General features: G+C 43.5%; 1 protein-coding gene across 3 annotated transcripts in view; it reads right to left on the reverse strand.

Annotated features, from left to right (window-relative positions):
* Positions 1–16,693: 16,693 nt before the first annotated feature.
* The window catches only part of ZNF236 (zinc finger protein 236), a 235,408-nt gene continuing 228,858 nt past the window's right edge, over positions 16,694–23,243 (reverse strand). For all 3 annotated transcript variants that reach the window (XM_073566497.1, XM_073566490.1, XM_073566480.1), the window contains 2 exons: positions 21,447–21,623; positions 16,694–17,514 (listed from right to left, as the gene is read on the reverse strand). In XM_073566497.1, the coding sequence (XP_073422598.1) occupies positions 17,378–17,514; positions 21,447–21,623 (314 nt within the window). In that variant the 3' untranslated portion in view covers positions 16,694–17,377. The remainder of the gene's footprint in view (positions 17,515–21,446; positions 21,624–23,243) is intronic.

The raw sequence follows: 23,243 nt of genomic DNA on the forward strand, positions 1-23,243 counted from the left end.
CGTTTGGACTAAAACTGTGTTGCAGTCAGGACTCAGAAGGCCCCATTTGCTAATCAAAATTGTTGGACCTAATATTAGGGTTCAGTCAGGAGGCCCCATTTGCTAAGTCGTTAAGGCTAATAGTGTTGTGCAGGCCGGAGTCCACATTTCCTACTTAAAATCATTTGGACTAATACTGTGTTGCAGTCAGGACTCAGGAGGCCCCATTTTCTAATAAAAATCATTAGGGCTAATATTGTTGTCCAGGCACACTATCGCAGAAAATATTTCTGACTGACAGGTCTGCGCCTAAGGTTGTGAAACAGCTGGTTAAAAGAGGCGAAGGGTATATACAACATGAGTGGGAAAAAGCGGGGCTTGGTGTTCGACGTGTATGTAGGTTAGGTGGTAATGTTACTGAAAGCTCTACAGCACAAACATTGTCTCGTCCTATCGATAGACAACTGCCAACATATGTTACTGGATGGGCTACTCAACTCCCTTTCTTTGGCAGCTACACAGTGGTACACCTTGTAGATGAGGCTCAGAAAAAGCATATGCTCCAGCGGATGGCGAGCGCTGCATCAAGTGGCCTCCCCTCATTTTCCTCTACCTTAACATCACACACAGTACAATCCTCAGAGGTGGCACCCCAATCACAGTTGTTTCCCACCCAAGTCACAAATTTCCAACTGCCCAACTAGCTGTGGGGAACCACAGATGGGTGGGTCTGAAGAGATGTTCACACAATCTAATCCATGGGCATTAGAGGTCTGCTCCAAAAGATTCACAGAATCCAGAGGAGGAAAGCATCTTCACTGATGCCCCAAATTTTTTCCTGTTGTATCTGGGGCCGGACAAAGTAGGGTCCAAGCAGAATCCAGACTCTTGTCACCAGACATTAAACCCCGGGGGTGAAGGTGAAACTGATGAGAATCAGATGCCTGAGGCGCACGTGGACTGTATTGTGCTGTCAGGACAGGAAGAGGAGAAGGGTGGCTCTCAGGGCGAGAAGTGGGAGAAAAGAGAGGATGACGATGAGATTGTAGATCCCACTTGGTGTGAACCCAGAGGCACACAGCTGAGTAGCTCAGCAGAGAAGATGGAGGAGGAGGAAGACGAGGAGGTTACGTTGCAGCTTGCCGCACAGAGACAGGGTGAAGCAACCGCGACAAGCACTGCATCCTCAGCCTCAACTGGGGCTGTGACCAGCACCAATCGCGAGTCTTTGGTTTGCTGGAGCAGCAAGGGTTGCCCAGCTAGGGCATTTTTTGAGACTGCAATGAATGACCCAACTCACATTTTCTGTCAACTTTGCCAAAAACAACTCAGTAGAGGCAAAAATTGCAATAATTTGACTACTACATGCATGGAATGGCACATTTGCTATCAACATGCCTTAGTCTGGGACTCATGCTGCGCTAATATGCATGCTATTTGCTTCTTCCTCCTCTGTCACCCTGGCAAGTGTTCTCATAGGTTTCCGGCCACAGAACCTCCACTTGCTTACACACTACAGTCGGGGAGAGTGAAAGCCCATCGGCTGTTACCGAAATGGAGATGCCTGCTGTTTTTTGTTTCACCGCCTGCACCTCACTCACAGTCCAACAGTTTGTCCTGTTTACCCTACTCCACCCTCTTTCAGCACAGCAGCCAGCCCTCAGTCCTGCAGTTGTAGTCACGTAAAAGAATGTATCTTCCTACACATGCCAAAGCTTTAGAGATTGAATGCGATAATCTCCAAACTTTTGACCACGGAAATGCTGCCTTTCCGTCTAGTGGATACAGATGGTTTTGGAAAGTTGATGGCTAACGCAGGCCTCCAATACCAGTTGACATTACTTTTGTAAGAAAGCTGTGCCTGCACAACACCAGCATGTTACAGACAACATCACCCGTTCCCTGAAAAAATCTATGTCTGCCAGGGTGTATTTCACCATTGACACCTGGACGAGCAAACATTGGCAAGGGCATTACTTCTCGCTGACTGGGCACTGGGTGACTCTGGGGGCTGTGGGGGCAGGCGGTAAAGGGGTTGCTCCACGAGTCTTTTTTATAAGATTAGTGCTCTACAAAGCTGATATTTGTGCCACCTGTGTGTGGCTGGGGAAAAAAAAAGTTTGAGCTCTTGCATGAGATTTCAGGGCTGCTTCCGTGCCATTATAAAACATTCTACAGTGGGTCAATTTATCAGTCAACTACCTGTGTTACTATACTTACATTTTTCTACCAATAGTAGTCTATGCAACTGATGTTTGTTTCACCTAAGTGTAGCTGGGCAAAAAAACAGTTTAAGCTGTTGCATGCGGTATGAGGGCTCCCAGCAAAGAAGGCTTACACCACTCCCTTAACCACCTTGTCTTAATTGAAACTTTTATTCAAAGCTCTAAATGCTGGTCCAGACCCTGACACCTCATGCATGACCCATGGCTGACTGCTTCTGTGCCATTATAAAATGTACTACTGTGGGTCAACTGATCAGTCTTAGTTACCTACCTGTGTTTACTATCCTTACATTTTTCTATCATTAGTGCTCTACCAAGCTGATATTTGTGCCATCTGACTATGGCTGGGAAAAAAAAAACAGTTTGAGCTGTTGCATGAGGCATCAGGGCTCCAAGCAAAGAAGGCTTACACCGTACCCTCACCCACCTTCTCTTAATTGAAACTTCAATTCAAAGCTGCAAATGCTAGCCCATACCTGATACCTCATGCATGGCCCATGGCTGACTGCTGTTGTGCCATTGTAACGCTCGCGCCCTGACTGGGTGGTGTGAGCGAGTATTGTGGCCCCACTGTGCCACAAACCAGACTACCCTGGGGGGCGTGACTAAGCAGCTACCTTGGTGTTCACTAGAGCCTCAGATGGTGAGGTTAGACTTGTGCAGCAGGTAGCTGCCAGGTACCACGCCAGGGCGGTGTCTGGCTGTAGCACCTGATTCCACTGGGGACAGAACACTAATAAACAGATGCAGGCAAGTACAGATGGGCACAACTGGTACTCTGGCGGGCATGGCTGGCACTCTGGCAGGCAGGCGGGCACGGCTGGCACTCTGGCAGGAAGCAGAGCCACAGGGTGCGGAGCAAAAGCACAGCAGAGCCGCAGGGTGCAGAGCGGAGAGAAGAGCAGAAGAAGTTGACACAAGGCTAAACACAGCTGAGTAGGGAAGGAAACAGGCAAGGATATGAAGAGGTACAAAGAATGGACTAGGTACAGACAAGGGCAGACACGGGAACAAGCTCAAGACACGGGGTTCAGGTCTGAGTATGCAGCCCTCAGGGAGGAAGAACACAAGACACAATAAGCACAGAAATGGGTCTGGGTATGCAGCCCCCAGAGAGGCAGAAAACCGGACAGGACCTGGCAACTCAGCAGCAAGGTACAGACTGACAGGGTTATAGACTAACAATTCTGTAGCATCTGTTTTAACATGATTTCATGCTTTTCCTCTGTTATATTGATAAATTGATAGTTTGGTATTTTTAGTCCCTTTTTTAAAGGTGTTTTGTCCTTACACAGTCTGTGCTGTCAGTACTGACAGGGTCAGAGTGTGTAGGGACATACCTCAACTGGTAACACTCAAATGTCAATTTACAAACTACCAGGTGAGATAACTGAGAATTATGGAGAAAACTGGGATAGCAATTTCTGTATTTACTAAAACAGTCAGTAGAGATGACAGATCCTCCAAATGCATGTACATATGAATGAGGCATCATTACATTTCCTGACCTACAGGAACTGGAAAATAGTTTTGCTGCATAACTGATGTCATGGGTGGAGAAGAAATAGATGCCTGTTGTGGAGACACAATGGTCACTGGATGCTCTCATCCGCTGGCCTGGCAGTCTTTAGAACACACAGATCGGGGTTCATCATACTGAATGCCCATTCTCCTTCCCCATTGGCAGAACACTACTGAGACAACACTGGGTAAGGGTACCACACTCCGGTAAGACTTTATTGGATCACCAACAGTCAACAGCATATAGTACATTCCCAGAAAGGGTACAAGATGGTGCAAGTGACAGACTCTCACCCTTCCGCTGGCTAGCCAGGGATTATAAACTATGTAACTTTGAGGCATCCAAGGCCAATTACCCCAGCCAGAAGCAACCTACTTTTCGGGGGTATCCACTGAGAGAAGGTCGCAGCAAGCTTAGGAAACTGACTGAGCAGAGCGAGGTTTGTGGCCAGATGACCATATTATCCCAAACTGGGTTCTCGAAACAAATTTATTGTCTCAATGTTGGGCAGCGGAGCAGTTCTGTAATCCACAAGCTGGAACAATGGTCCCTAGGCTGATGCCCTGTAGAATGGTGACTGGTGAAAGGCTCAGTACCCTTTTTTATCCCCCAGTTTCAACTTCTGGGCATTGTGCACTCCAGGATTGGGCAGGAGGAGATAATCTTGGCTGTTCCCTCATTGTTTGCTATTTCAATTAGACTGCATAATTGTCCTCCAAATGATGCAGACTAGTACATCACAGGGGGCTGATGTAATCCTTAATCAATATGTATTCCAGGAATTAGCATACAAAAAGGGGCACCTAACAGTCTCACATGAAACAATGGCTCATGTCCTTTGACTTAGGGTACCGTTACACCTAGCGATGCACCAGCGATCCCGACCAGCGATATGACGCGGTCAGGTTCGCTGGTGCATCGCTAAGTGGTCGCTAGTGAGCTGCCAAACAGGCAGATCTCACCAGCGACATCGCTGGGGATGGGGATCGCTATTTACCTGTCAGACGCGGCGATCCTGCGTCCTCCCGCCCGGCTCCACGCGTCGCTCGTCGGCGCCACAGGAAGCGCCGCAGGAAGTGACCGACGAGGAATGGTCCAGGAGCTTCTTGCGAGATCAGCGATAACCAGCGGGGGAGCCGGTCGGAGGTAAGTATCACATGCAGCGATATCGCTAGCAATATCGCTGCAACGTCACAACATCGGTGACTTTACAACGATATTGCTAGCGATATCGCAGTGTGTAATGGGGGCTTTACTGAACAAAGTAATAATACAGTCATATGTAAAAGTTTGGGCACCCCTATTAATGTTAACCTTTTTTCTTTATAACAATTTTGGTTTTTGCAACAGGTATTTCAGTTTCATATATCTAATAACTGATGGACTCAGTTATATTTTTGGATTCAAATGAGGTTTATTGTACTAACAGAAAATGTGCAATTTGCATTTAAACAAAATTTGACCGGTGCAAAAGTATGGGCACCCTTATCATTTTCTTGATTTGAACACTCCTAACTACTTTTTACTGACTTCCTGAAGCACTAAATTGGTTTTGTAACCTCATTGAGCTTTGAACTTCATAGCCAGGTGTATCAAATCATGAGAAAAGGTATTTAAAGTGGCCACTTGCAAGTAGTTCTCCTATTTGATTCTCCTATGAAGAGTGGCATCATGGGCTCCTCAAAACAACTCTCAAATGATCTGAAAACAAAGATTATTCAACATAGCTTTTCAGGGGAAGGATACAAAAAGTTGTCTCAGAGATTTAACCAGACAGTTTCCACTGTGAGGAACATAGTAAGGAAATGAAAGAACACAGGTACAGTTCTTGTTAAGCCCAGAAGTGGCAGGCCAAGAAAAATATCAGAAAGGCAGAGAAGAAGAATGGTGAGAACAGTCAAGGACAATCCACAGACCACCTCCAAAGACCTGCAGCATCATCTTGCTGCAGATGGTGTCACTGTGCATCGGTCAACAATACAGCGCATGCATAACGCCTTTTTGTATTACCAAACAACTCAATCTTTGTTTCATCAGTTCACAGGACCTTCTTCCAAAATGTAACTGGCTTGTCCAAATGTGCTTTTGCATACCTCAGGCGACTCTGTTTGTGGCGTCCTTGCAGAAACGGCTTCCTTCGCATCACTCTCCGATACAGCTTCTCCTTGTGCAAAGTGCGCTGTATTGTTGACCGATGCACAGTGACACCATCTGCAGCAAGATGATGCTGCAGGTCTTTGGAGGTGGTCTGTGGATTGTCCTTGACTGTTCTCACCATTCTTCTTCTCTGCCTTTCTGATATTTTTCTTGGCCTGCCACTTCTGGGCTTAACAAGAACTGTACCTGTGTTCTTCCATTTCCTTACTATATTCCTCACAGTGGAAACTGACAGGTTAAATCTCTGAGACAACTTTTTGTATCCTTCCCCCTGAAAAGCTATGTTGAATAATCTTGGTTTTCAGATCATTTGAGAGTTGTTTTGAGGAGCCCATGATGCCACTCTTCATAGGAGAATCAAATAGGAGAACTACTTGCAAGTGGCCACTTTAAATACCTTTTCTCATGATTTGATACACCTGGCTATGAAGTTCAAAGCTCAATGAGGTTACAAAACCAATTTAGTGCTTCAGAAAGTCAGTAAAAAGTAGTTAGGAGTGTTCAAATCAAGAAAATGATAAGGGTGCCCATACTTTTGCACCGGTCAAATTTTGTTTAAATGCAGATTGCACATTTTCTGTTAGTACAATAAACCTCATTTGAATCCAGAAATATAACTGAGTCCATCAGTTATTAGATATATGAAACTGAAATAGCTGTTGCAAAAACCAAAATTGTTATAAAGAAAAAAGGTTAACATTAATAGGGGTGCCCAAACTTTTACATATGACTGTACATTTGGCCTAATTAAGAATAGTTCACCCCTGCATAAGTGACCAAATTGACCCTGAATTGTCACATCTGTAATAGGTAGTTGCTGGTTGAGGACTCCTAACAGGATTGATTTTGTGGCCAAGAATATGACAACAGACAATATTTTGATTGAAATACCCTTGATATAAAGGCTTGTTTTTCAGATATAAGGAAAAATATATTTCATTGTCATTTAAAATCTTTTTTAAACACTCAAGATATGAATCAACATAAAAATTGAAAAAGCACACACAGCTTTTGGCTTTGAAAAAAACTCACAAATCTTAAAGAAATGGCAATGAACAGTTTAATCATCAAATAATAATCCATAGGCTAACATTTTAGAGATGTAGAGAATAATGAAAACTACATGTGGAAAGAAAAAAGGCAACCTCGTGAAAAACTGCCATCATACATACAAAAACAGTAGTACACACAATTTACAAATCTGATTAGATTGAATGTTGTTTTTGTATGATTTAAAAAAAACAAACACTAAAGCTGGAAACTGGCAACAATTATAAAGGAGAGAATGAAATGCTAATTGTTGCTGTCAAAATGATGGAAACCACAAACAAATATACCTGGTAAAATATGCACAAAAGATCTGACCTGCAAAGCAAAATGTAAAAGGCTTATATGACATTCTATAGAGCCTTAGTTCGTATTCTGCTTTATATGTTCTGTAATACACATCTTAAATTTCTCTATTTGGGCCATGTTCACACGTTCAGTATTTGGTCAGTACTTTACATCAGTATTTATAAGTCAAAACCAGGAGTGGGTGATAAATGCAGAAGTGGTGACGGGTTTCTATTATACTTTTCCTCTGATTGTTTGATGCCTGGATTTGGTTTACAAATATTGATGTAAAATACTGAGCAAATACTGAATGTGAGAACATAGCCTAAGGGTTTGTGCCCATGTTAAGTATTTGTTGCAGACATCTGCTTCAAAAATGTGTCTCTTGGCCGGGAAAATCGCTGAATTTTATGCTTTCTTCCCTAGTCATTAGAATGAGTGAAAAACACTACAAAAATGCTAAAAGAATTGACATGCTGCAGATCTGAAACTGCTTCAAATCTGCAAGGAAAAATAAGCAACATGATTTCAGAAATCTCATTTAGGATCAGTAAAATGATGCGGTTTTCAAGGCAAAAATGCAAGAAATAAATGAGTGAAAAATGCAACAAAAATGCAAGGTATGCACATATCATTGGGATGACTAAATATAGTTGCAATCAAAATTATTCAAGTCGGCTCCAATATGCTCACAACCATATAAATAAGCCTCAGAAGTGTGGAGATTCTGTTCTGTTTAGTGATTAAACAAAACAGGAACCTTAATGCTTGTGGATCATTGATAAATCTGGAGAAGAATGAAGCTCATCCTAAGGCCGGGGTCACACTTGCGAGAAACTCGCAAGAGTCTCGCATCTCAATAACCGGCTCTGCCGTCGGCACTCAGACCGGAGCACTCAGCTGCATAGGAATACATGAGCCGCATACGCCGAAGTGGTGTGCTGGTGGCAGTGCCGGGTATTGAGACGCGAAATTCGTGCCAGTTTCTCGCAAGTGTGACCCCGGCCTAAAAAGAACACCAAGTCGACCTTGTTGCAAGGCAGTGGCTTGGTGATGCTCTGGGTCTGATATATTTCATGCAGCATGTGGAGGGCAAGACGGATTCAATCAAGTATCAGGAAATCCTTGGAGATTCCAAAAGGTCAATGGTCTTTAGCCTACATCAAAGCCAAGTCCACCAATATTTGATTATAGAAGAATCCCTGGAAAATCTTTGGGGGATTTGAAGAAGGAGGTTGCAACATGCAAACTCAAGAATGTTCATGAACTGGAGGAATGGACCAAGACTCCTCAGCCAGAAGCTGATGACTGACTGTGTATCATATTAAAGGCAGCTTAGGCAGGTCATAACAATCAATGGTTGCTCTAATAAGTACTAAACTCGCTTGTCATAAAAGGGTAGACTAGTTCTAAAAGTGGCATTTTGTGTTGAATCCGGAGAAACCACTTGTTATATTGGTGTGTTGAGCTGTTTAAATTATTCTTGTTTGATAGGTTTATTAGCAAAATTTACAAACCTTCTGCTGTTTGCAATACATCAAATTTGCAATGGGGATTGAATAATTTTGATTTGAACTGTATCTATCATACATTCTTAAATGAGCTACATAATATAGTAATGAAAAACACATAATTTAAAAAGACCTTGCTTACTAATAACATGGTTTAAACACCAGTTAATTGCAAGATGACAATCCCCAATGGTAATTCTAAATGAACACTGTGGGTTGCATACTCTACCTGAAAAATAAGTGTCCAAGAGTGTGCGGTTTCCCTTGTAGTGGACCGCTACTTTCCTTATTCATCTATATAGTAAAGTTATTTAGAGAAACTGCACACCAATAGGCACAGATCTGCTCAAGTGACTGGTTAATTTTCATATCCAATTTTCACACCATCATAGTTGTTTGGCATAAGGTGACAATAAGCATAGCAATGTTTAGGTTTTTTTTTTATACCCCTCATCAGGCCTAAGAAAGTTAACAAGTTGATATACTGGACTGTATAGAGGAGTTCGAGGTCCGGGGCGGTATGCGCCAATATTAGATTTTGAGTAAGTCCCTTGGTAGACAAATGGAGGGGAGAGATGTGACCACATCATATTTTTTTTGCATGACACCACAGGTCTTCCATTACTGAATACTCCACAAGGGTAGTGTTTCATTGCCTACATTTGCCTACTCAGGGAATTGCTGAGGATCTCTAATTGATGTTACAATTAGCCCCAATAGTAAATGATGGAGGTAAAAAGTGAAAAATACAGATGAACAGCCAGATTAACATTCTACAGTCAACACTTTAAAGGGTGGAAATCATGTTTTTCACACCATGGAAGTATGATCACCTGGTGCAATGATAGTTTTCTTAACAGATTGAGGATTAGAGACCTGGAGCATGGTTTCAGCTTTAGGATCTATGCCTTAACAGCCACCCCATTAAACACAAGGTGAAGTGGAGATGAATTCCAACAGTCACATGTGGAAGTCTTTGTAGACCTGTAAGGGAAAGTGGATGGTAGTTCACTAATCAGTCAAGACAGGATGGCCCATTAAAGGATAGGTTTGTTTTTTTAAGCTGTACCCTACACACAATTTCACAGACACCATCACGCCCAGAGCCTTCATGAAAAAGTGAAAGGAACACGGGAGCCTTGTTCTAAGATGGGATACTCCAAACTTCTCCAATTGTAGAAAGATTCAGTCTACCTGAGTGCAGAATGTTGATTCCAGAAAGTCCTTGCACTGAGATGGAACGAGACCCAAGTTCTGTCAGTCCAGGATCCCACTGAAGAGATTGGGAGATTATGTTTAGACAGGAGAAATCATAGTGCTGCTTGGACAGGGCCTGAAAGAGCTTTTCTTTTAGTGAAATGTAAAATGGTAACAATGACTTCTTGGAGCTAGAGGGTGACAGTTGAGAGAAAAAACGTGTTCGAGGACAGTGAGAATCTATTTTTTTACTACTTTGAAACCACAGCCCGGGCATCATACTTGTGGGCAAATACAGTAACCCTGAAGATGGGGGGTGGAGACCACTTAGGCAGAGAAACCCTTATGTTAAGGGTCCCTTGGAGGGGTATGCATTCTTAGACTAAGCGTTCCAAGTTGGCCTACGTTTGAAATTTGATATTCTTCATTCAGAAGGCATTGTGTGTTTCAAGTCTCCATTGGAACAGGAATCGTGAATGGGCACCATGTCGGGTGGATGCAAAATGGTGGCCTCAAAGAGGTGGAAGTCCTGCTGGTTAACAAAATGAGAAGTGTCCCTGGAAGGATACCCCCCTGGGAAAAAAAAATCAGACTCATTCTTGACATTGAGAATGATTCTACTATCTGGATGAAGATGAAGTCTTGCGTGGATAAGGCCAATTTGGCATTTTGCTCAGACTCAGGAATCTGAGTTTGAAGTGGCATCTGAGAGTACAGACTGGATGGACCTTTGTCCTATTCTGAGACTGTCTGAATGGAACCAATGGGGATTTGCTTACAGTAGATTCTGAGATGGATGATCCCATAAAGTCAGCAATCTAGCATAGTAAACATTCCAGAATAGATCCTTCATTCAATTTAAATTTTTATGCTTTTGGCCCAGGAGAGGTCTATCTGATAGGTTAGGGTCCCTCCAGAGGAAGGTACATCTTGACTTGACTGGTGAGCACATACAAATTGGACAATTTGTGCACTAAGTACCTTTATTTTAATGTAAGTATATCCAACAAAGCAGTAATGCAGTTTAAATTTCATATATTTAATATCTACATATATATTTTAGTGCAGCGGTAGCACAGTTATGAAGTGAGGAGGCAGTGACCCCCCCAAGTTTAAAGCAAAAGTCTCTTTAATGTGTTTACTTCCCGCAGTATTAATGTCCAATTCATATAAATGCATTTCACTTAAATACAACGCACGATATCCTCCGGATCGCAGACGGGCACATATCCTCTTGATTACAGTCACTAAACACGATAGTCCTCCCCTGACTAGTTGCCTTGGGTGACTGCATCGCTGTTTTAATGTCTCTTTACTCACAACATTTCACAGTACACGATATTCTTCAGTTTACAGTCACTGAACACGCTAGTCCTCCTCTGACCAGTTGCCATGGGCGATGGCACCGCCGTGTCAATGTTCTACTCACAGCATTACACAGTCCATGATATCCTCCAGTTTACAGTCACTAAACATGCTAGTCCACCTCTGACCTGTTGCCGTGGGTGACTGCACCGCTGTGCAAGCTGTGGGTGCCAGGCATCTTAACTCCCCTGGCTGTTGGCTCCGGTGGCCCGTGTTGCCTCCCACAGCTGGAGTGCTGCAGAGCTGACTGCTCTGTCCTCCTCCAAACACCAGACTGACACTGACTCTGAACCTTACACACTCAATCCCTTCACTGCAGGGCTTTTAACAAAAAAACCTGTGGCCTTCAGCCACATGGAAAACCTGTGCCTGGAATGAAACGAACTGCACGACTACCATTTTGCAGTCTAATTCACAACACAACATTCCAGAGCAGGTTTTCCCTACATCTGCCTTGGACACTAGCATGTCCAAGACGACACTTTTTTTTATTATTTCTAGTCTGCATTGCAGTCACTGCTATGCCAGTGACTGCCATGCACTCCTATGGCCTCCATACACCTCCATGAACAACCTGGGGAGAACACACAGTGACCCTTACCTGTGACATCGGTCACTGCTTCTCCATTGCAATCACAGCTACACCTGTGACCGCAATGCATTCCCATATCCTCATCCTGTCACCTAAGTATCTGCCTTTGGGCCCCTGGTACTGTTTCCACTGTACCCTTACCCGTCCCTTGGTGGCTACGTCATGTTGAAACACAGCGGTCCTCCCCGGCAACTCCGAGCATACATCCATATTACGTAACACCAGAACCCGAGCCTCCTGATGTGGCTGCCTAGGGAGAGCTCTATTTTACCCTGAGCCCCGGCCACATCCTTGGCCGGTGCCAGAGGGTTCCTCATGCGTACATCCCCAGTTGCCTCTGTGACCACACACTCCAGGTTCTACCCAGCGTTCTTTTTAAACCTGCGCTTTTTACACCTGCTTCTCTGCATGGTACCCTGGAACTGAGCTGTTCCGATCTTACAATGGGACTCCTCCAGCTCGGGGTTCCATGGAGTCTCCATGAGCTTTACTGCCACAACCTCAAGGGGAAGCCTATCAGGGTTACACTCTGTCCCTAAGTTGGCAACCCATGTGGCAGATAGCTCAACATCTTTAGATTCTATGCCCAAAACAACATTTGCCCGTGTTGCCTCCCACAGGTGGAGCGCTGCAGAGCTGACTGCTATGTTCTCCTCCAAAAACCAGACTGACACTGACTCTGATCCTGACACACCCAAACCCTTCGCTGCAGGGTTTTTAACAAAGAAACCTGTGACCTTCAGCCACATGGAAAACCCAGGTCTGGAATGAAACGAACTGCACGACTACCATCCTGCAGTCTGTTCCACAACACAACATCCCAGAGCAGGTTTTCCCTACATCTGCCTTGGGCACTAGCATGTCCAAGACTACACTTATTTGTATTATTTCTAGTCTGTATTGCAGTCACTGCTACGCCTGTGACTGCCAAGCACTCCTATTGTCTCCATGCACAACCTGGGGAGAACAAACCGTGACCATTACCTGTGACATCGGTCACGGCTTCACCATTGCAATCACAGCTACACCTGTGACTGCAATGCCCCATCATGACCTCAATATGCCTCCATGCACATCCTGGGGAGCACAAACAGTGACCCCTACGTGTGACACCGGTCACTGCCTCACAATATCTTAAAGCATTCAGTAGGCTTCTGCAATCTTTGGTTTATGCTAAGCATTCTAGAGACTTGACTATAGTGTGTGTGAGCATGGAGAGGTTACCTACAGCCTGGTTATGGAACTGGCACACCCAAGAATGTGTGATACCTGAGGGCGAAGTGAAGTTCTGGATGGGCTTCAGATTATGGCAGAACAAAGCTAGAACATTGAAAGGTAGTCATGCTGGGAAAACGTAAGTGGCATAGTGGAGATAAGGAGAGCCCATTAAAGAAGAACTCACATCAAAGTTTTTATCCTCTTAATATATTGCAGTTATATTATTGGCACTGTGCACTTACAATCGCTCATTTTGTCTTACTAGCCAGTCAGTTCTTCTGTTTTCCATGTCTATGACATCATGTGATTTAAAACAGAGTAGCTGAATCCTTCTAAGCTGTATAAAGAAACATGAAGTCTATTTTTCCTGCATTAGTCACTACAAAAGTCTTTGGTGGTGGAATGAGGTAGTAGCTTGGTCAGAAATTTATCAGGGGAATAAATTATACCTGGAAAATAAGACTTCCTGTTTCCACATAAAGGATAGAAAATAGAAGAATTAGCTGGGTAGAAAGGCAAAATGAGCAATTGCAAGTACACAGTGCTATATAATATGATGACTGCAATATAATAAGAGGATAAAACCTTTGATGGGACGCATGGTTCTTAATGACCTCCAACTGCTAGAAAGGATCCCAAAAGAGTTTTAAAACAGGGAATTAGAAGACTCATAGAAGAAGAAATTGAATAAAAAAAAAGCATGAGAAAAATAAATAGGCGGGTACTACTGATCATAACATTACAACACAAAGTAGCCATTAGGACAGGCATTAGAGAAGGGAGTGATGGGACAATAAAGTAGGTAATTTTAAAGAACTTATCCGTAATTCCAAGGTGCCCGTGATTTTGCACCTTGGAATGTGTCTGCCTCCTTAGGACACTGAACTAAAACTGACTTATCAGGTGACTGTATAGAGGCTGTAGATCACAGGTAGGACAAACACTTTTTCAGCCATATTTTTATCCTCTGAGTGACAGAATCTATACCTATAGTACTGTGATAATAATGGGAAACTATCATCTAATATATAAAGCTCAATGTGGGTGTGTATGTTTGTGTGTATGTGTGTGTGTGTATGTCTGGGATTGGCATCCGCACCGTCGCAGCTACAGCCACAAAATTTTGCACACGTCTGGACCCCAAGAGCATCACAGGCTATGTTGTGAGGCAAAATTTTAACCCCGCGTGTTCCAATTCAACAAACAATTTTGCCCCTATCTACATAATGGGGAAAAAGTGTGTGTATTGGCGTCTGCACCGTCGTAGCTACAGCCACAAAATTTTGCACAGTCACACGTCTGGACCCCGAGAGCGTCATAGGCTATGTTGTGAGGCGAAATTTTAACCCCGTGCGTTCCAATTCACCAAACAATTTTGCCTCTATCTACATAATGGGGAAAAAGTGAAAGGAAAAGTGTTGGAGGCAAATTGACAGCTGCCAGATGTGAACCAGGGGGACTTAAAGAATGAGAGTGATGGCACCAAAGAGTATATACCGTACAGTTGCTAAGGTGGGGCCCTGACATGGGATACTCACCACACACGGGGATATGAACACACACACAAAATGCGCCACACACTACCACGTGCTTCAACACATATACCACCCTCAGCACACATTTCACCACACATACACCAACCTCGCCACATAAAAGTCGAAACACAAAAGTCGCCACTCAAAACTCGCCACGCTGTCCCAGAGCTGTTTAAAAGATGAAAAATGAGCTGTGATTGGTTGCTATCAGCAACAGTTTTCTTTGCAGACAGTTGTGGTAACTGAGGCCTATTATTCTTATCATTTCTTTGGTGTTATTGTCCTTCTGTAAAGCTGGAAATAACACAATTTATTACCGTGCCAACACAGACAACCCTCTGACACAGACTGCAGGGGGAGCCCAGTATCACACAGGATAGGATTAGATACACGGCTCAGCAGTCAGTATCACACAGGATAGGATTAGATTTACAGCTCAGCAGTCAGTATCACACAGGAGAGGATTAGATACACGGCTGAGCAGTCAGTATCACACAGGAGAGGATTAGATACACAGCTCAGCAGTCAGTATCACACAGGATAGGGCTAGATACACGGCTCAGGAGTCAGTATCACACAGGAGAGGATTAGATACACAGCTCAGCAGTCAGTATCACACGGGATAGTATTATATACACGTCTCAGCAGTCAGTATCACACAGGATAGGATTAAATACACAGCTCAGCAGTCAGTATCGCACAGGAGAGGATTAGACACATGGCTCAGCACACAGTATCACACAGGATAGTATTAGATACACGGCTCAGCAGTCAGTATCACACAGAATAGGATTAGATACACAGCTTAGCAGTCAGTATCACACAGGAGAGGATTAGATACACAGCTGAGCAGTCAGTATCACACAGGAGAGGATTAGATACACAGCTCAGCAGACAGTATCACACAGGATAGGGTTAGATACACGGCTCAGCAGTCAGTATCACACAGGATAGGATTAGATACACAACTCAGCAGTCAGTAACACACGTGATAGGATTAGATACATGGCTCAGCAGACCGTATCACACAGGATAGGATTAGATACACAGCTCAGCAGTCAGTAACACATGTGATAGGATTAGATACATGGCTCAGCAGTCAGTATCACACAGGAGAGGATTAGATTTACAGCTCAGCAGTCAGTATCACACAGGAGAGGATTAGATACACGGCTGAGCAGTCAGTATCACACAGGAGAGGATTAGATACACAGCTCAGCAGTCAGTATCACACAGGATAGGGTTAGATACACGGCTCAGGAGTCAGTATCACACAGGAGAGGATTAGATACACAGCTCAGCAGTCAGTATCACACGGGATAGTATTATATACACGTCTCAGCAGTCAGTATCACACAGGATAGGATTAAATACACAGCTCAGCAGTCAGTATCGCACAGGAGAGGATTAGACACATGGCTCAGCACACAGTATCACACAGGATAGTATTAGATACACGGCTCAGCAGTCAGTATCACACAGAATAGGATTAGATACACAGCTTAGCAGTCAGTATCACACAGGAGAGGATTAGATACACAGCTGAGCAGTCAGTATCACACAGGAGAGGATTAGATACACAGCTCAGCAGACAGTATCACACAGGATAGGGTTAGATACACGGCTCAGCAGTCAGTATCACACAGGATAGGATTAGATACACAGCTCAGCAGTCAGTATCACACAGGATAGGAATAGATACACGGCTCAGCAGACAGTATCACACAGGATAGGATTAGATACACAGCTCAGCAGTCAGTATCACACAGGATAGGATTAGATACACAGCTCAGCAGAAAGCATCACACAGGAGAGAATACTTGGGTAATCGTTTAGTTAATTTGTGTTGCACATCTGTAGTGCTGAATATATGATGTGAAATGTTTTTATGTGCAATATAATCATTATAATTTGTTATTACTAACCACAGTTGGTGGTTACTATGGCCAGGCAACGCCGGGCTCTTCAGCTAGTTTCTAATAAATGTGTTGTCCTTTTTTCGAGATATAGCTAATAACATCAGAAACATTTTATGGCAAAAAACAAACACATGGAAATGATAAATGAACGCATAAGGTTTATTCATATTCTAGAAGTAGATGTCACAGACATTTTAAAATATTATCTATGAAGTAACAATTTTCAAACTGAAAGATGAAAATGGACCAGCCACTTTCCAAACAGGTAGGTAATTTAGTTTTTACCATTTAGTAAAAAAGAAAAGGCTGCAGTGCTTTTTGCCAGTAGAAGATTTGCATCTATACAAACGGTGTGTATATTATATAAATATATATATATTAGACACACAAAGTTACATATAGATATACAAACAGATATAGGCATATATACACATTATACATATGTACAGTTCACATACATATATTTAGTGAGTGGGCAACTTAAGTGCAATAATCTTTACTACACAATGAAAAATTACACTCCAGTATAGTCGTTTTAAGTGATATTTAAACTTAACTGTCAGTGAAATCTAAACAACTGTAAAACCGCAACAAATGAGGAAGTCGCCCATTCCTCCATTTACCTAATGTTAATAAATTTCCCCCAATGTTTTCAGATGTACCTGAGAAGTGCAGAAAAATCCAAGAAATACAATGAAACTTCGAGTTATCAACTCAAATATATAGCACCGAAGTTACAAAAATCTGACGGAATGGAATGACATTGGTCTATTTACAAGCTATACATCTACTATATAAAATAGCACACTAGTTAATGGTAGATCATCGGAAAACATTGCTTATGCCACACTGCCAGTCTCCTGACGATTCCTGGACAACTTCTTCCAAATCAAGTGTTTGTGTTAGGTCTTCCCCACCTTCATCTTCTTCTTGGTGCATAGAAACCTCCTCTATAAGGTCTGTAATATAATATGACAAATAATATGATAAGGAAAACAATCAGCCATAATGGAGAGATACATAATAGCCATCTTAACCCCTTAGTGACAGAGCCAATGTGGTACTTAATGAAGGGCCAATTTTTACAATTCTGACCACTGTCACTTTATGAGGTTATAGCTCTAGAACGCTTCAACGTATCCCACTGATTCTGAGAAGGTTTTTACATGACATATTGTACTTCATGTTTCTTCAATATAACTTGTGTTTATTTATGAAAAAAACCCCAGAAATTTGGCAACAATTTTTAAAATTTAGCAATTTTCAAACTTTTAATTTTTGTACCCTTAAATCAGAGAGTGGTGTCACACAAAATAGCTAATAAATAACATTTCCCACATGTCAACTTTACACATCAGCACAATTTTGGAAACATAATTTTTTTTTTGTTAGGAAGTTATAAGGGTTAAAAGTTGACCAGCGATTTCTCATTTTTCCAACAAAATTTACAAAACCATTTTCTTTTTTAAAGAACCACATCACATTTAAAGTGAATTTGGGGGGTCAATATAACAGAAAATACCCAAAAGTGACAGCATTCTAAAAACTGCACCCCTCAAGGTGCGCAAAACCACATTCAAGACGTTTATTAACCCTTCAGGTGTTTCACGAGAACTAAAGCAATGTGGAAGGAAAAAAAATGAACATTTTACCTTTTTCACAAAAAAAATTACCGTATATACTTGAGTATAAGCCGAGATTTTCAGCACATTTTTTGAGCTGGAAACCCCACCCTCTGCTTATACATGAGTCATTGTCCAGAAAGCCGGTGGGGAGGGGGAGCGGTGGCTGGAGCCGGCAGTTGTGGCACAGTGACCGCTGCAGCCACTAGCTTCAAGAAGACATCATACTCACCCTCCTCGTGCCATCGCTGCATCTCCATCCCTGAGCCGGAAGCTTTTCCCCTGTGCTGAGCGGTCACGTGGTACCACTCATTAAGGTAATGAATATGCACGTGTCTCCACTCCCATAGGCATGCTGCGCATATTCACTACTTTAATGAACGGTACGATGTGACTGCTGTGCACAGGAAGAGCTGCCGGTGCCGGGACAACGGAGATGCAGAGACAGCGCCATGAGGGTGAGTAGAATGGGGGTGTGTGTGTGAGCCTTGTGGGACCACAGCAAGCCGAGCCATGCGGGACAGGGGGAGCCAAGCCATGCGGAACAGGAGGAACCGAGCCATGCGGGACAGGGGGGAGCTGAACTATGCAGAACAGGGGGAGCCGAGTCATGCGGGAAGCCATACACGCAAAAGGGGAGCCACACATAGCAGGACAGGATGAGGGAGAGCCACACATAGCAGGACAGGATTTGGGGGGAGCCACACATAGCAGGACAGGATGGCGGGAGCCACACATAGCAGGACAGGACAGCGGGAGCCACACAAAGCAGGACAGGACGGGAGAGCCACACATAGCAGGACAGAACGAGGGGAGCCACACACAGCAGGACAGGATGCGGGGAGCCACACATAGCAGGACAGGATGGGGAGCCACACATAGCAGGACAAGACGGGGGGGAGCCACACATAGCAGGACAAAACAGGGGAGCCCCAACCCTAATTAAAAAATGGAAATATTTTTCTTTATTTATTTTACCTAAGGCGGTGATAAAAGGGGGTTTGAGTTGCAATTTTTTTTATTTTGATCACTGTGATAGGGTCTGTCACAGTAATCAAAATGAACCAATAGGAACATTTTCCTATTGTTGCTGGGGGCCGGCTGGCAGATCTCGGTGGGCCACTGCCCATGCGCCTGCCATTTTCTTCACGGAAGAAGACGCCGATGGCCGGGGGGAATGCAGGAGGGTCCAGGGACACCGGGAGGTACCAGGGGGGAAATCGGGGAACCCCATTTCTCTTCTGATGTGCGATCACGTTTCACGTCATAGGAGAGAGAAATTAAATAGTAAATCAGACTTTTTTTGGTGGTCGCCGTTATTCCGTGAATAACGGCGATCGCAACACCGGGGTCGGTAAAACCAACCTGGATCACGTTCTCTGGGGTCTCAGCTACTCCCCGGTAGCAGAGACCCCGTAGAAATTCCGACTCTGAGGGGCGATATACACTTATTTCTCAGCGCCGTTAAAAAGTGGCACTGAGGCATAAGTACCCTTAACTGCCACCGTTAAAAGGCATACCGGCAGTCGCTAAGGGGTTCAAAGGAATCTGTCAAAGATCCACCTTTCTAAGCCGTCTATATGAGCATGCAAGACCTAGAATGTTGAATGCTAAGAAATCCACATTTTTCTTATATGTAAATGTTAAGATCTATGGGCTGGACATAGATATCTGGAAGAATCAGCCTGCAGATCTTAATTTAAATAAAAAGGGGCTTTACCAGTGTGTGACATGTAATGATTGACACTTTAGCTCCAAGTTTACCGCAAAGCTCTAGTTCCAAGTTTACCGCAAAGCTGTGTGTGATTATGAGAGCAAACACAGACAGCAGAAGTGAACTTTGTCTCATTGCAAACATTTGCAGCAGCACTTGCCAATCTAGAGTGCTGTCAGCTTTGATGCAGAGCTTGTGCACGATTATAACCAACGCAGTACAGCAGAGTTGAACCTTGATTCATTACAAACACACTTGCAGTTGTCTTCTCACAATGCTGTCAGACCTACACTCTCCATTGGCTGTCTTCAGTTCTTCCCAGTGCCAGCCCGGTTCCGCGCCGCCATTTTGTGACCATAACTTATGACTGACCGGAAGTCAGAGGAAACGGTCACAATTTCTCAAGGCAAGTCTATGAGAACCTTCTGGCTCTCAAAAATTTACGTTGAGTAATAACTATTGAATCACCTCGCAAACACTGAAGTGGTCCTGCAGGACACAACCTGCAGATACCAACTGAAGCGGCAGCGATATTAGATGAAGCTAGCGGCTGGAAAGTATGATACTAGGGGCATGAAACTTAGATTAGTGCCACTCCTCTAGCGGTAAAATAAAAAAAATGCTGGAGTGGTGCCTGCATGCACATACAGACAGGAGGGATTATACTACTGACAGATTCCCTTTAATGCTCTAACTGGTGACACGGCATTTTTGTACAAGATTCACTCTGTATTTAGTTACGTGATTCACTTCAAGGCTGGAAGTGTGAGCTGGGTCCAAATTGAGTTCTGGGGCCTCTCTTGCAGCCCCAAATTCTAGACTCGCACATATTTTTTAATGGTGCATTGTCAATATATACAGTATATCATAAATATGTCCAAAAGGTAAAAAAAAAATGGTGGCACTCACCGTCCCTTTAAAAATCGTTTATTGTCTAGCTTTGAAAACATGGATACAGGACAGTGATGTGGATACTTGACTCCAGGACCCATTGAAACGCAGGATGCGCAAAACTGCTGTTGTCGACCAAGTGTCCACATCATTCTCCTGCATCCATGTTATAAAAGCTATACAATAAAGTATTTTTAATGAGACGGTGAGTGCCACCTTTTTCTTTTTCTATTTTTTGGACATATTTGTACAGACTTTCTTACTGGTGGGCACCCGGGATCCCATGGGTTCGGTGAGAAAACCTTTTCCATGAAGCATCATTTTTCTACCAGAGGTTGATTATTGGTGGCGTTTTTTTCCTCCTTTCCCATTTGTCCATGCACAGATCATGAAGACCTGTCAGTTCTCCTGCCATGTCCATTTTTAGTAATTGAGAACGAAATAGAAACATTCAGTTGTCAATTTATTAATATATTTCAAAGAGAAATAACAGGGGAATGAGCACACTGCCTTGTTTTAATTAAGAAAAGAATTGGTATTTTATGAGGAATACAAGTATTTGCTAAAACAGACATGACCAGAGGGGCGACGGATCTTCTTTAAACCACAGAAAAATGACAGGTTATGACAATAAGACAGTTTTCACTGTCCCCAAAGCACATACCTGGGTAAGCATGAGACCGTTTCATATGAAGCTTCATATTGCATTTCTGGGAGAACGTCATCGAGCAATAATCACAATTGTAAGGCTTTTCTCCAGTATGCTTCTTCATATGCACCTGCAGTGCACTCTTCTGGTTGAAAGCTTTCTCGCATAAAGTGCACTGAAAAGGACGCTCTCCTGCAAGCACACACAATGATAGGATTGGTACTGGTAAGTCAAAGCCATTTATTTCTACCGTTTTCCAGTCAATTCTGCTTGATGTTGTTTAATATGCAATTATTTAGCATGACAGAACCAAAAGTGCTGTAAAAACATTTCACAGCTAAAAAAAAATACAGAAAAAAATGAATTGCTTGAAAAATTACTTTTGTATTGATTTTTTTGCCATATTAGCCATAGCATAAATACAAGTCTACCAGAAAAAGCTCATTCAGACACCCATGCAAATCGGGCTGAGATCAGACCACAATGCACGGATTGGCCGCAGCTCTCCTGACCCGCGCAGGACTACCTCATAGAAATACATGAAGGTGTCACGCTCAGGGTGGGAGACCTGCAGCCAGTTCATGCATTAGTGGTCTGATCTTGGGCCGATTTGCATGGATGTCTGGATCAGCCTTAACGCTAGAATAACACCTGCAGTTTTTAATTAGCTTTTTGAGCCAAATATAAAAATACAAAAGAAAGAAGTCTTTATAGTTTTCCTTCCTTTGGTATCCACTTGCGTATCTGTGTCAGGGCTCGTGCAGAACGCCGTAATACTCAGAAGAGTGCCATCTGTCGTTTTGACAAATAGCACTTGTCCCAATGTTATATTGTGGGGTTGTGCGCATGCATGATTTTTTTTTTCTTCAGACAGAGTCGGTCCAAGGAAAAAAAAAAAATTGCGACACACTCGATTTGCATTAGATACAGTATATACTCGTGTATAAGCCGAGTTTTTCAGCACATTTGTTTGTGCTGAAACTGCCCCCCTCGGCTTAAACATGAGTCATTGTGACAAAAGACGGCGGGGGGGAGGGGAACAGCGAGTCACAGGAGGCAGGAGCCGGCGGCTGCGGCTGTGCACACTGCTAAAGAGAAATGAATATTCACTGCACTGGCAATGAATATTCATTTCTCTTATAGCGCGCAGTTACAGCCGCAGCCGCCGGCTTCCAGCAGCTGCCGGGCTCTCTGAGCGGGGACAGGTGATCGCCCGGTCACAGATGCTGTTGGTAGAGGAACAAGATACTGCAAGGGCGCTCAGGGAAGATAAGTAGGATGTTTTTTTTTTTAATTTTTTTTAATTTTTTTATGCTTTTCTCATGGGGGTCACTCATACAAGGATAGGGATGAGGAGCCATGCATGCAAGGATAGCGATGAGGAACCATGCAGACAAAGATAGGGATGAGGATCCATGCAGAAAAGCATAGGGATGAGGATCCATGCAGACAAGGATAGGGATGAGGATCCATTCAGACAAGGATAGGGATGAGGAGCTATGCAGATAAGGATAGGGATGAGGAGCCATGCAGACATGGATAGGGATGAGGACCCATGCAGACAAGGATAGGGATGAGAAGACATGCAGACAACAATGGGAATAAGGAGCCATGCAGACAAGGATGGAAATAAGGAGCCATGCAGACAAGGATGGGATTAAGGAGCCATGCAGACAAGGATGGGAATAAGGAGCCATGCAGACAAGGATGGGGATGAGGAGGCCATGCATACCAGGATAAGGATAAGGGGACAATGCATACCTGGCTTATACTTGAGTCAGTAAGTTTTCCCAGTTTTTCGTGGCAAAATTA

The sequence above is a fragment of the Dendrobates tinctorius genome, unplaced genomic scaffold, assembly GCF_039654945.1.
Source record: "Dendrobates tinctorius isolate UK_male_01 unplaced genomic scaffold, ASM3965494v1 ptg000004l, whole genome shotgun sequence".
NCBI lineage: Eukaryota > Metazoa > Chordata > Amphibia > Anura > Dendrobatidae > Dendrobates > Dendrobates tinctorius.